This window comes from Hibiscus syriacus, unplaced genomic scaffold (assembly GCF_006381635.1).
Source record: "Hibiscus syriacus cultivar Baekdansim isolate YM2019G1 unplaced genomic scaffold, ASM638163v2 tig00117034_pilon, whole genome shotgun sequence".
Classification (NCBI taxonomy): Eukaryota; Viridiplantae; Streptophyta; class Magnoliopsida; order Malvales; family Malvaceae; genus Hibiscus; species Hibiscus syriacus.
In genome coordinates, this window is record NW_024063533.1 from 3,672,551 (window position 1) to 3,686,488 (window position 13,938).

The following is a 13,938-nucleotide window of genomic DNA, read 5'->3' on the forward strand; positions in this document are numbered from 1 at the left end:
GTTGTTGTAAATATTATGAGTTGAAATGGACTCCGATGTCTCTTGTACATAAAAACATTTCCATCATCTTTCGTTTTCGTAAATTTTGTTTCATTCCTATACTTTTACAAAGGACTTTCAAAGAAAAAACACAAGGCAAAGGAAGAAGAAGAGAAAACCGCCACGGCCAGTTCAACTTCTTTCACTGTCGTTATATATATATATAAAACAAAAGAAAGGTGGGCCCCACCGCAGTCCACATTTCACCTCTACTGTAACAACACAAGAAGACTGAAGAACTGCAAGTACCCTTTTTTTCATATCCTCTCAACAATTCCAAATACTATAGCAACGCAAGATCCAAATCCAATCTTTTTTCTATCTTCAGTTTTTTTATCCATTTTTTGTTTCTTCCAAATGCAAATCTTTGTGGATGATCCACTTGCATTCTCCTGAAACAATCGTTAAAGGAAAATGTTTTCTTCCTCAAAGACTGTATTTTTCTTCTGGATCTTGAGCTTCAACCTCAGCTATGGCCGCATCTTCACTTTCAAGATGCACCACCTTTTCTCTGAACCCGTCAAGAACTGGTCCAATTCCACCGGTAAACTCTCTCATTGGCCTGCAAAGGGCTCTTTCGAGTACTACGCCGTTTTAGCTCACCGGGACCGCCTCCTCCGCGGCCGCAAACTCTCTGATATCAATGCAACCCTTTCTTTCTCTGACGCCAACTCCACCTTCCGAATCAGTTCATTGGGATTGTAAAGCATCTTTAATTCTTTATGCCCTTTTTTTTGTATTCTCTTGGAAGTTTAGATTTAGGGCATTGTTATAAAGTTGTTTTTATAATCTTGTTTGGGTTTTCTTTCTTGGGTACAGCTTACATTATACCACAGTAAAATTAGGGACTCCTGGGGTGAAGTTCATGGTGGCACTTGATACAGGGAGTGATCTTTTCTGGGTGCCATGCGATTGTACCCAATGTGCTCCAACTGAAGGAACTACTTATGCTTCTGTATGTTTTCTTCTTTTTCCCCCTTTATATTGTGAATTTTCATGTGTTTCTTGACGCCCCTAATTTAAACTCAGAGAATGTACTTCATATGTGAATTTGCAGCTCTATAGCAAAATTTTGCAGTCGGATGCATTTTTGTTCAATCTAGAATTCATATACAGTCCAAAGAAGCATAGTTTTATGAGTGAGGCTTATAGTTTAACCAGCGAGTATGGTGATCGGTTCTTACACTGGTATTCCTTGAATTTATATTAAACTATGCATTTATTTTTGGGGTTGGCAGGATTTTGAGCTTAGCATATATGACCCGAAAGGATCATCCACTAGCAAAAAAGTCACCTGCAACAGTAGCTTGTGTGCACACCGTAACCAATGTCTTGGAACATTCAGTAGTTGTCCATACATAGTGTCTTACATGTCAGCTCAAACTTCTACTTCTGGGGTTCTACTGGAGGATGTTCTTCACCTGACGACCGGAGATGGTCATCCGAAGTTGGTTGAGGCATATGTCACATTTGGGTAAGCTCTCTTAATATTCAGCTTAACTACTCAGCATACCTTTTGTGTAGGCCGATATTTGTTTCCCGACTCTTGTCTAGGTTCAGATGAAAATGCAATATGAATTGTGCAGCTGTGGGCAGGTACAGAGCGGTTCATTCCTCGATGTTGCAGCTCCCAATGGTTTGTTTGGGCTTGGCATGGAGAAGATTGCAGTTCCTAGCATTTTATCACAGGAAGGTTTAACAGCTAATTCCTTCTCCATGTGTTTTGGAAGTGATGGAATTGGAAGGATCAGTTTTGGTGACAAAGGTAGTCCTGACCAGCAAGAGACCCCATTTAATCTCAACCCATCACAGTAAGTGGTAATTTTCTTATTTTGCTGATCAACTGTTAATTTAGAATGGTGTAGTAATTTGCTTTGAAATGTTGTCTTACTCTTTAATATCTAGTCATGATTTATGCTGCAGTCCAACCTATAACATTACTGTAACTCAAATTCGGGTGGGGACAACTATAATCGCTGGTGATATTACTGCTCTTTTTGATTCCGGGACCTCATTTACATACTTGGTTGACCCAGCATATTCAAACCTTGCAGAGAATGTAAGTATTTTGCATGTTGAAAACCAATAAAACTAGGTGTTGCAACTTCATAATTTTGTGCTCTTCTACAGTTCCATTCTCAAGCACAAGATAGGCGTCGTCCACCTGATTCAAGGATCCCTTTTGAGTACTGCTACGACATGAGGTCTGTGAACGAGTCTTGCTTCACATATCGTTTTTCTCCACTTGGTTTGAATTTTGAACTAACTTATCGTTTTTCTTTGTGGAATGCAGCCCTGATGCAAATGCTACTTTAATACCCAGTATGAGTTTAACGATGAAAGGTGGACATCACTTTCCTGTACACGACCCAATAATCGTCATTTCTACTCGGGTATTCTGTTCGTGGACTTTATTCTTTCATTTTCTTTTGTACTCTGGACTGAAAATTTCATTAAACAATTTGATATCTGATGATTTGCAGAGTAAACTTGTATACTGCTTGGCTGTCATCAAGAGTACGGAATTGAATATTATTGGACGTAAGTCTTGCATATAGCATGATGTTATTTGAGTGCTTAAGTTGCACGTGGTTAAAAGGCAAACTTGGGTTGTTCTTTTGTTTCCCAACTGTATGAAGATAGGTGAATTATGCAACGTAACATAATTTCCAATATTTTATGTTTTTGCTTATTGGGTTGTTGTTTCTTCTAAACAGAAAACTTTATGACCGGTTACCATGTGGTGTTCGACCGAGAAAGATTTGTCTTGGGATGGAAGAAGTTTGATTGTAAGTGATGCTTTTCCTTTATGCTTTCTCATCCGAGCGTGTTTACATGCGAAAACTCAATGGCTTTTTACATAGGTTACGATGTTGAGGAAACTAATACATCAGAAGTAGAAACGTATGCTGCCTCTGAACCTCCTGCTGTTGCTGCTGGAATCCATAATTATTCAACCCCCGAGTCAAGTAATAAAGATGCCAACAATACCAATTCCGGCAGTTCTTTTGGCTTGCGATCTTGCCGTTTCCATATCTCTCTTCTGGCCATCTCCATATTGGCCCTATTATTATAGGGCATGCTTCACCTTCAGTCAGATCCAAGCATATGGCATATATGGTTTAGATGTCTACTTCGTTTTGATCATTTCAGATGTGCATCAATGCCATACAGATAGATTGTAGTATATCTTTTGATTTCCTTTTGATCATTTAGGAAAGAATAGGGATCGAATGTAGCACAGTTTTGCTGGAAATAAAACAATCAAACAGTTTTGCCCTGTATGTTTTGACTGCGTCTGAAAATTTCAACTTTGCAAATTGATGTTTGAATTTTGTTTTGACCTAGCATGCATGCATGCATGCATTTGTATGGGGCCAGCAATGCATAAGCTGACTCAGATAAAGAGTTGACCTTATTATCAAGGGACATGGATTTCACCAAATGAATTGTATCATATATTGGCAGGAGGCAACCACTAAATTTATTATTACAACTTTGAACAAAAAAAATAATAATAATTCAACTAGGGTAGATAGATGACTTTTTTTTTAATTACAATGTCATCAGTCCCTAAATTATTCAAGGAAATGACATATTCAAATCATTATTTAGTATACAATTTTGTTGAGTGAGCATGTTTAGCACATTTGTTAAGGCACGCTTTTGTCCTACATTAATTGAAAATATTTGATAAATATTCTCGAATGTTAAGAGATTGTGCCATGCAAAATAAAAATACGTTTTTTATTTGATAAATTGTATATTTATCTTATGTAACTCGTCACCTAATAAAAATATAACATTTCTCTTAATAATTTAGGAATGGATTAAAAAAAGGGGGCTAGACAGATGCAAGAGTCATCAGCGAATCAAGTAGGTAAGGCCCCAACTGTTGCCGCAAATTGGGTGTTTGTGAATGTAGGATTGCGTGCGACTTATTTTTTATATAATTGTCTCTTTCGTTTATGATTTGGATTGCTAACCAACCAAAAGTAGACATTAAGCAAAGGTATTCATGATATATAAAAATAAGAAAATAATGCCTAAAATTTTAATAGAGTATTTTTTAAAAATAAAAATAGATATATAATTTTTTTTAAAATTTTTTTTCATAGCAGTAAGTTAATTTGTATAATTTATTTTGAAATAATAGAGCTCTTAGTTCATCGGCCTGCACCTTGAAGTTGTTGAATCATTCTCTTTTGGTATTGCAATTGGGATTTTTAGTTTTGTTTTGATGGACCCATTCATATAAATTAATTAAAGAAATAAAACTTTTCCCATTTTGAATCATATCCTTCTTTCTTCCACACTTCGCCTTCACCCTATTCTTTTCACAATTCATTCCTTTTTATTTAATCATCATTAATTATGTTAATTAATATTTCCCTGTTTAACTAACCGCAATAGCTATTTACTTCATTTTTATATATTACATCAAAATGTCAAACTTTTAATATGCATATATATTACACGTAAAAAAGTTTCCAAGTGATTGCAAACAGAGAAAATAGTTAAGAAATTTGTTTTTAACTACTAATTAATTAATTTAATAAGATAATATATTAACATTTTTAAATAACAGAAAGTGTTCGAGTCTCAACGTTATAAATAAAATTAGAAAAAGCATTCTATAATATACCTCTACATTATTTAATTTGAATTAGTTGACCAATATCATAAGTTGTAGTTAAACTAAAAATTATTTTAAAATTTATATATATATTGTATATTTATTTATTTCACACACTAAGTTGATATTTGATATCCCATTAAATTTATTAGTTTTGACCAATAGAAGAGATCTAAGTGAGAAAACTCAATTATGAATTTTTTTTATTGCTTCATGATAATATTTGTATTGTTTTTTTCTTGAATAAGCTCACACACATATATCACACAGACAAATACTGTTCAAACTTAGATAACATAGAAAGAACGTATTACTCTTTGTCCACTAAGACCGCTCTTTGGGTTTCTATTATGAATTATTAAGTTAATATAAATAGATATAGATAACAAGATGATTTATTTCTAATTTTGTTAGTAATGATGCAACCACCTGTATGATGGATCTCATTCAATGAAAGGAATTAAACATAACTCACTAAAACTTGCATTGCAAAATGCATAATTTGAAAGGAACAAATAACTTATGAGAGGTTTTGGAGTTTGCATATTTTTTTTTTGTTTTTTTTTAAAAAAAGTGGATTTTCAAACAATTAAAGATATTATAAATTACTCTAATTACCCACAACACTCTAAACTTAACTCTGTACTTCCATTTCTCGTTTAATTTGTTTCTAAAAAAGAAACCATTTTCTGCATTACTAGTTTCTATCTTTATAAAAATTAGAAAATTAGTTTATATATTTTCATTTATTAGATTTTTGTTACTTCATTTTACAAAAACCAAAAAATAATAATTTAATTAATTAAAATTGTAAACTCTGTTGTTAAATCGGGGATTTGAAATCTATAGTTTATATATCTATGAAATTAATAAAAAAAATACGCAATAATCTATAAAATACAAAGATCAGATTCTAACAAATTAAAATAAGGAGACTAAATCTCTATTTTCGTAAAGTCATAGTTAAACTTATACATAAGTGAAAACCCTCCAAAATACAAGGGCTTGTCGAGAGAAAAAAAGAAAGAAAGAATAAATTTATTACATTTGCGAGGGTCCCAGATTTGAGTTGGCGTACCAAACTCGAGTGGCTTCGTCTGTTCATCAAACTCAAAGCTAAAAATCGTAATTTGACTTGCGATGTTTTTTTTCGTGAAAGCTCCAACCAAACCTCAAAACGTAATTTAAAGATTCGGGTTTCTTAAGTGTAGCTCCCAAAGGCCAAAACCCACCATAATTGTGTTTTTCTTTTTTTGGTTGGAGTTCAGACATGAGGGAGTTAAGTAGTTGCAGTTGTGTGTTGTTATTACTGGTGTTGGGATGGAGCGCGGGAACTTGTTGGGGCTTCGGAACTTTCGGCTTTGATATCCATCATCGCTATTCGGATCCGGTTAAGCAAATCCTGGCCATCGATGAGTTGCCGGCGAAGGGAAGTCCGGAGTATTATACTGCTATGGTTCACCGTGATAAGATAATTAAGGGCCGTAGATTGGCGACGGCTAATGATCAGACGCCTGTTACGTTTCTCGATGGAAATGAGACTTATCGATTGGATGACTTGGGATTGTATGATTTCTTTCCTCCTTTTGTTTTTCTTTATATAAATTTATTTATTTTGTTATTGGATAATTATTGGTTTTTTGCTCTTGTAATAGTTCAAAACTAGTTGGAACTTGGAAGCTGGATTTTGAGATTACTGGGGGCAATTTGTTTGTTCAATTTTTGTTGTAGGAAAAGCTGATATTTTTCCCTGCTTGTTTTCTGAGAAAAACTGGATTAGTTTCCTTTTGTTTTAATACTCGGCTTCACTATGCAGTAGGTTTGGACCTTGTTTTGCAGGTGGAAACTTAACAAGAAAAAACAAATTTGAGGGAAAAGAATTGTGTTTATGAATTTATATTGGGAAAAAATTGTGTCAATTATACATATTTCAGCTTCCTTCGTGGAATTTTCTTCTTGCAAAATGATTGAATTGTTGACTTATAGTTTTCCAATTTCTGGGGATTTTACAGTTTGCATTACGCCAATGTATCGGTAGGGACGCCTGTCTTGTCGTTTTTGGTGGCACTAGACACCGGCAGCGATCTCTTCTGGTTGCCATGTGATTGCACCCGTTGCGTGCAAGGCCTCAGGACATCTGATAATCAGGTAACCTTTTTCTTCTTTCAAATGTTATAACTAAATTCTTACATATTCTTCAACAACTTGTGATTTAATGTAGTATTGATGCATGAGCAACCATTTTTTTATGGTGTCTGCTGGTAACTTTTGTGTTTCAGATGATAGAATTTAGCATCTATAGCCCTAATACGTCATCCACAGGCTCCAAGGTTCCCTGTAACAGCGCCCTGTGTGAACAACAAAGCCAATGTTCTTCACCTCAAAGTGATTGCCCTTATCAAGTTCTCTATCTCTCGAATGGTACTTCTTCTATTGGGGTCTTGGTGGAGGATGTCTTGCACTTAACTACTGATGAAGATAAAACCAAAGCCGTTCAAGCTAATATTACTTTCGGGTTTGTAACTTTTAGTTCCCTTTGCATTAAGAAACATTGTCGTCAATGCCGGAATTCTACTAGGCTGTCTTGGAAAATAACTTCTTGTTTCCCTTGTGATTGTTGTACTCTATTGCAGTTGTGGGCAGGTTCAGACTGGATCATTCTTAAACGGTGCTGCTCCTAATGGTCTTTTCGGGCTTGGTTTGGACAATATATCAGTTCCTAGCATATTAGCAAAAGAAAACATTGCTCCGAATTCTTTTTCTATGTGTTTCGGACATGATGGGGTTGGAAGAATCACTTTTGGTGATCGGGGCAGCTCAGATCAAGGAGAAACACCGTTTAATCTCAGGCAACGACAGTAAGCGTCTACATTTTTTATGACTGCATCAATGACGATAATGAATTTTTTAGTGCAACATGCAGCCTTAGAAATGATTCTGATTTTGGTTTTTGCGGATCTCTTATTGATATTCATTTTCAGCCCCACTTACAATGTCAGTCTCACTCAAATAAATGTTGGAGGGAATACTGCAGATCTTGAATTCAATGCAATTTTTGACTCCGGTACATCGTTTACATATTTGAATGACCCGGCTTATACACTTATTTCTGAGAGTGTAAGTAGTTTAAATCACATATTCCATGATGTTTCCTCAGTTCCATTTTCTTCCCGTGTAAGTATTTTTCATTGTGTTTTGTGGCAGTTCAACAATTTGGCCATAGAGAATCGGCATACATCGTCTAATTCTTCCGACCTTCCCTTTGAATATTGTTATGACCTGAGGTATAATCTATTTGTTTAGACCTACAGAAAAGGACTTTGGTTTTATGCCTAAGGCCCTAGGCACTGACTTCAACTTTCACCTTGCAGTACAAATCAAAGCAGCTTTAAGTACCCCGTTGTGAATCTGACTATGAAAGGTGGAGATTACTTTTTTGTTAATGATCCAATCGTAGTGATTTCCTTACAGGTAAAAGAAGTACATTTTGATTCTATTTAGATGCACTTGACTTGCCTTGAAATTTAATCTTTTCTTTTTCGATTTCCAGGCTGGAGATGTATACTGTTTAGGTGTTGTGAAAAGTGACAATGTCGATATCATTGGACGTAAGTATCTTCTGGCACAATTAGCATTACTTATTTTTGTTGCTTATGTTCGTACTCGATAACGAATTCTGATCATTGGTATCAACAGACAGCATTGCCTAGTATAGCTCTGCATTCACAATTTGTTATAATGAATTCCATAACTCTCTGAGATACAACTTCTGATAACAGTGAACAATTGATAATCAGAGGATATAGCTTCTTACACTTTTTTCTTTTGTTACATGGAAACCAGAAAATTTCATGACGGGATATCGTATAGTTTTTGATCGTGAGAAGATGGTACTGGGCTGGAAACCATCCGACTGTGAGTAACTTATGTTTGTTTTCTCTGCGTTTAATGCTGGTCCGTTTTATCATCTCTTGAATTTGTAACAATGGATTTCAACAGGTTATGATAAAGAGACCTCAAACACATTACCAGTGAAGCCGTCAACTGCCTTCCCTCCTGCCGTTGCCGTCAATCCTGAAGCCACAGCAGGGAATAGGAATGGTCCTAACAATTCAGGGGCACCGTCATCCATTACAAATCCGTCAACCCGCCTCAAAACCTTGTTTTACACTTTCACACTTGCTCTCATTCCATTTTTTGCTTTGATTTGATCATATTATTTATACCAGACCTTGTACCATACGTACTGTTATAGGTATACACAGCAGAGGGAAGCATGCTTGCTTTTTGCTTTTCTTTCCCTTTCTTACACAGGGTTGTATATATGTTTTGATTTTGTGATACAGTTGATTATATTACAGTATTCCTTACATTTCTTATAAAACTTGGAGTCCATGTTTTGTTTAACTTGAGCTTATTCTTTAAAGCATGGTTCACTTGTGCTCCAAACAACAGACAGAAGTCCTTATCTTTCCCAAAGAACAGGACATGTTACCTTCTTAAAAGCCCCCAATCTTGCAAGCTGTGGACGATTCGGTTAAACATGTTGAATTTTCGAGCGGGCAGCTGCAGCTACTGATGCTTTGGCTAAGAACTGTTGTGGCTGTGTGCACATTTACTATGTTCCATTGCATGCTTGATGCAAGGTTTCACAATTATCATGGGCATTGCAAGAGCTTTGTTATGTATTTCAAGTATCTGAATATCATATGACAGAATGATATCAGAAGAAAACAATCTTCTTTCGACACACCTCTTATAGATCATAATGATTTAGTCATTCTAAAATATTAAACGTCTTGCGGAAAAATTATCGCTTTGAAATGAATCTTCAAAGAAAGATACTATAATATATATATATATATATATATATATATATATATATATATATATATATATATATATATATATATATATATATATATATATATATATATATATATATATATATCCACATAACTAACTAAATAATAACTGATAAAATTAATTTATTGTTAATTTATATATTCAAATATAAAGAAAAAATAACACTCCAACAAAATATAGCATAAGATATTAGTTCTTTGGGTTGTTTCCAACGTTACTTTGAAATTTTAATTTAATATTTTATTAATAATCTATAGAAACATAATAAAATTGTATCAGATTTATTATTTTATTAAGTAAATACCTTAAGTAATCCATAATTAGTATGGGAGCAGGCAGAGACCTCCTTTTCTTAATTTTTAGAGAAACACTTTGAAATTTTCTATTAAGATTTCTGTAGCAGCTCAAAGCTTGCTTTCAACGTAGCATTGACGTGATGATTTAGGGTTTCTTCTTTTTACCTTTCCTGTATTGGTCGTCAAAACATTTTAGGTTATTTGTTTAAAGTCTATCTGACCGTAATTGTTTAATGGAATATCATACTTTTATCTTACAACTAAAATATATTATATACATTTAGATTATATTTAATAAAAGAGAATTAGAATCAATCAATATCATAACATAAACTCAAACATATCTGATTTAACTTAACTCGAATAAACTTAATTAAAAAAACAATTAAAATTTAAACAATAAAACATAATTTATCAATTTAATTAACTCAAAATTTTAAATTTGACTCGACTAAATTTAGTAGACACATATTAAGGATTTAAATCTTTGGTTGACCATTAGTTAGTAGAAATACTTTGTTGAGAATCCAGACAATCCTTTTCAACTGCCCTGTTAGAAAGTTTGAAATGAACAAAGAGTTTGTCGAGGGATAATTTGCGGGGGATACCACATGAACGTAGATGTGTTTCCGTGACTAATAATTCAGGAAAGAATATATGATTTTATGTTAGCACGGATAAATTTTTTTAAAAAATTAGAAGAGAATAAATTTATAAAATTTTAGATCACGAAAATAAATTATCAATTAAAAATATAATATATATATTAATTTAAAATTTTCAAAAGAGATAATTATTCTAATATGTCGCTTCGATCCATCCGTAGACCTAACTAACATGGCACCCACTCTGTTGGAGCTGCCGGTCAATTTCTTCCAAAATGCGTTGCACGTCTACCTTGACTTATGAATTTATATTTTGTAGATTGTAGTTGCTCATTATTGTATATGTCCAAGGTTATCTGCGAAAAGTCTCATTATTATACATGAACCTAATTAAATCTATTTAAAATACGAACTTCACTCAATTAACGTTGGACCAGAGCTTTCTGGATTTTATCGAATATTATTTCTTATTGTTATGACTCACATGATTTTTACAATATATGAAAATTAAATATAAATATTAAAAAAGTATATTATTTATGTTTTAATAATAAAATTCAGATGAATATCGATCTAAGCACAACGCCCTACATCATGGAAAATTAAGTGCCTCTTCCCTTGATGTATCAGTTACCGCTAATGGTGGAGAACCAGAGACATGCTGTCCAATTTGTCTACCTTTTATTAAATAAAATATGTATATTCTACTCGGGACTTAATGTTATTGGTGGGGTCAAATATTTGGACCGCTAATTTCGATGACGACTTCAGAAGAAAGTTCATGCTATATAACATCGTCAAATACGAAAATCCGTAGATTATGGAGAATCTGTGGGGCTTTTAGCCACTAAATGCGGTCGGTCTTCATTTGCAAGAAAATTGTGTTATCAAAGTTCATTTTTTTTAACCGTACGATCTGATTATAAAATAATATTTATTTAAAATTTTATTAATTTATTAACAATGCGTATATACTTTATAAAAGTAACTATTTAAATTCATAAACGGTGAAATTTTTTCACTTTCACCACTTAATAGATTTACCCAAACTTATTTTGCATGCAAACATTTGGTGAATTAATGTTCACCCATGCAATTACATAAGCCTGCGGCTGCTATTCATCCTTCCAATTTTAAAACACAAAAATATATCATTAATAGAAAACATCTAAAATATATAATAATTTAAAATTTTTAAGAGAACGATTTTTCGTACATTCATCCCTAAATACCACTTAGAATCACAACACACGACAAGTGATGTATCACCGAGACACAACGAAAACTAGACTAAAAGAGCATAAATTGTCCAAAAGAAACAGCATAGACAGCAGGGGCAGGCGTTTAACTTGAATAGCTGCTGCGGAAAGATTTCAAGGCTTTGATGGCCGTAGCTCTCAGTGCGTACTCATGATATGCTGCCGCGGCCACCGCTCCAATGAAAGGGCCAACCCAAAATATCCACTATTTTCACCAAATTTTAAGTTAGTATTCAATCCACAATGGGCAGAATAAGTTGATCTACCATGCTGAAAAATCAAATTAGCTATATATGTACTACCTGATCATCCCACGCTTTTCCACTGTTGTACATCACAGCAGCACCGAGGCTCCTGGCCGGGTTAATGCCGGTTCCGGTGATCGGAATGGTGGCAAGGTGCACCACAAAGACAGCAAATCCTATTGGCAACGGAGCCAACACCTAAACCCACACCGAATCAGAAGAAACTCATATGCAAAACTGCACTAATACTCATTTAAGTGACTTTTCATTTATACTCACGGGGACATGGGAATCGCGTGCATTTCTTTTGGGATCGGTGGCAGAGAAAACGGTGTAGACAAGGACAAAAGTTCCGATGATCTCAGCTCCCAAAGCGGCGCCCTTCGAGTTCCCGGGAGCCACGGCGTTTACAGCGCCACCTAGTGTATCGTAGTAGTGCTTCGTGACAGACTTCGCTAAACCCACGCCAAAAATAGCTCCCAAACACTGCGCCACCATGTAGGCGAACGCTCGAACCAGTGAAACCTTCCGGGCCACGAACAACCCCAACGTTACCGCCGGATTAATGTGACCACCTGTTTAACAAATGTCAAAGTAACCAACATTGACCTATTAGCTCATAACAATGATTAATTAGCATTTAGCATAATGCTTTTAGGGTTACCACTTACCAGAGATTCCGGCGGTGCAGTAGACGAGAACGAAGATCATGCCACCGACGGCCCAAGCAATACCGAGGGGACCAACGCCGTCACAGGGACTGGTTTCCCTTTTGTAACCAATAACAGTGGCAACTAATACGTAAAGGAATAAAAGAGTAGCAACAAACTCGGCAAGGACAGCTCTGTAAAACGACCAGCTCTTAAGCTCCTCCATGTCCAACAAGGGAGATGGTGGAGGATCTACGTAATCCTTACCATGAACCCCATCTCCATTTTTCTCCATGGGAACGAACTCAGGTGATAAGTAAAACTACTTTATTCCTTTTTTGGCTCAAACAATTGTAATTATGGGCATATAGAGGCAGTCTCTATGAGAATAAATAGAAGTTGGAGTATGTAGCAAAAATAAATAAATAAAAGGCAGGGAGTAGTATTCGAGAGTCGGTGCATTGCATCCAAATTACAGGTAGCGATAGTTCCAATTAATATCGCATAGTTAAAGACTTATTGGTACTAAAAATGCAGCGGGCGAATGTGAAAACATTTATTTTTTATTTGGATTCTTCTCTGACATTTGATTCTAATTTATAATAAGTCTGTATGCATAAACATGCCTTCCACACATTCTGTTCCATGCCTTTTCAAACATTCTATTAGCTTAAAAAATACGAAATAAACATTCTTTTTCTCTCTTTTTTTCCCTCATAGCGAAAGTACAAGCTATTCAAAGATTGATTGGTTAAAGTTCAATCAATTCTTGAAACGAATGTATATGATTCAATTCAAATTCTTAACGAATTGAGACGAATTATTTAATACCCGATTCAAAAAGTTTGTGAATAATTAATATATTAAATTTTTAGATTTTCAAATTAAATTATTAATAATATTAACATTTATATGTTGTCCTCTCTATAAAAAAATATAGTACAAGAATTTCATGTACTTAAGATTCAAGCTCAAGCTCGAATTTGAACTTCAATCAAACTAAGTTTGAGAATATTTTGTTTTCTAGTTTTTTTGGAGCTCGGGTTGAATTTTATTTTTTTATTTCGAGTTCAAGTCAAACATGATAATTTTAAGCTCGTGAGTTTTCAAGTCAGTTAAACTGAATAATACTTAAATTCGATTAGACTCGTTTGCAACCCTAGCCTTAACAACAAATCTAGAATTGGTTTAACTCACGCTTTTGAACTATCGTTAAAACAGTTATGTGATTTTTTGAGTAATATATAATTATATAAATAACTATGAATGACAATGTTTAAAATATCAGTTATAATATAATTGGTTTTTCAAAATCAAATCAAATTGAAAAACTACATCCTAA

The 13,938-nt window shown here is 34.3% G+C and overlaps 2 protein-coding genes across 4 annotated transcripts; one reads left to right on the forward strand and one right to left on the reverse strand.

Moving 5' to 3' along the window:
- The first annotated feature begins 323 nt into the window (after nt 1–323).
- Nucleotides 324–9,052, forward strand: LOC120196974 (aspartyl protease family protein 1-like). 3 transcript variants are annotated; one of them, XM_039198640.1, is made up of 10 exons: nt 324–740; nt 859–994; nt 1,278–1,513; nt 1,626–1,850; nt 1,963–2,098; nt 2,170–2,243; nt 2,333–2,432; nt 2,523–2,580; nt 2,757–2,828; nt 2,904–3,256. In XM_039198640.1, exons 1-10 carry the CDS (start codon nt 454–456, stop codon nt 3,113–3,115), a joined length of 1,536 nt encoding a protein of 511 aa, XP_039054571.1. In that variant the 5' UTR covers nt 324–453; the 3' UTR covers nt 3,116–3,256. The 3 variants fall into 3 exon arrangements, with proteins under 3 accessions (XP_039054571.1, XP_039054570.1, XP_039054569.1); XM_039198639.1 differs by lacking the exons at nt 2,757–2,828; nt 2,904–3,256 and adding exons at nt 8,519–8,590; nt 8,675–9,052 and having other exon boundaries at nt 359–740; XM_039198638.1 differs by lacking the exons at nt 324–740; nt 859–994; nt 1,278–1,513; ... (5 more) ...; nt 2,757–2,828; nt 2,904–3,256 and adding exons at nt 5,900–6,241; nt 6,688–6,823; nt 6,955–7,190; ... (5 more) ...; nt 8,519–8,590; nt 8,675–9,052.
- Nucleotides 9,053–11,674: 2,622 nt separating this feature from the next.
- Nucleotides 11,675–12,976, reverse strand: LOC120196427 (aquaporin PIP2-7-like). Its single transcript, XM_039198237.1, has 4 exons — nt 12,618–12,976; nt 12,226–12,521; nt 12,004–12,144; nt 11,675–11,906 (listed from the first exon to the last, which is right to left on the reverse strand). The coding sequence occupies exons 1-4, from the start codon at nt 12,889–12,891 to the stop codon at nt 11,787–11,789; spliced, it is 831 nt and encodes a 276-aa protein (XP_039054168.1). The 5' UTR covers nt 12,892–12,976; the 3' UTR covers nt 11,675–11,786.
- Nucleotides 12,977–13,938: the final 962 nt, after the last annotated feature.

Bases quoted from the DNA above. Each gene is read 5' to 3' on its own strand.
- LOC120196427 (XM_039198237.1), bottom strand. From the start codon at position 12,891: ATGGAGAAAAATGGAGATGGGGTTCATGGTAAGGATTACGTAGATCCT. The intron at 12,522-12,617 runs GTAAGTGGTAAC...TTTGTTAAACAG, and splicing joins CTGCACCGCCGGAATCTCTG to GTGGTCACATTAATCCGGCG. The intron at 12,145-12,225 runs GTGAGTATAAAT...GTGTGGGTTTAG, and splicing joins CACGCGATTCCCATGTCCCC to GTGTTGGCTCCGTTGCCAAT.
- LOC120196974 (XM_039198638.1), top strand. From the start codon at position 5,946: ATGAGGGAGTTAAGTAGTTGCAGTTGTGTGTTGTTATTACTGGTGTTG. The intron at 6,824-6,954 runs GTAACCTTTTTC...TTTGTGTTTCAG, and splicing joins TCAGGACATCTGATAATCAG to ATGATAGAATTTAGCATCTA. The intron at 7,960-8,046 runs GTATAATCTATT...TTCACCTTGCAG, and splicing joins GAATATTGTTATGACCTGAG to TACAAATCAAAGCAGCTTTA.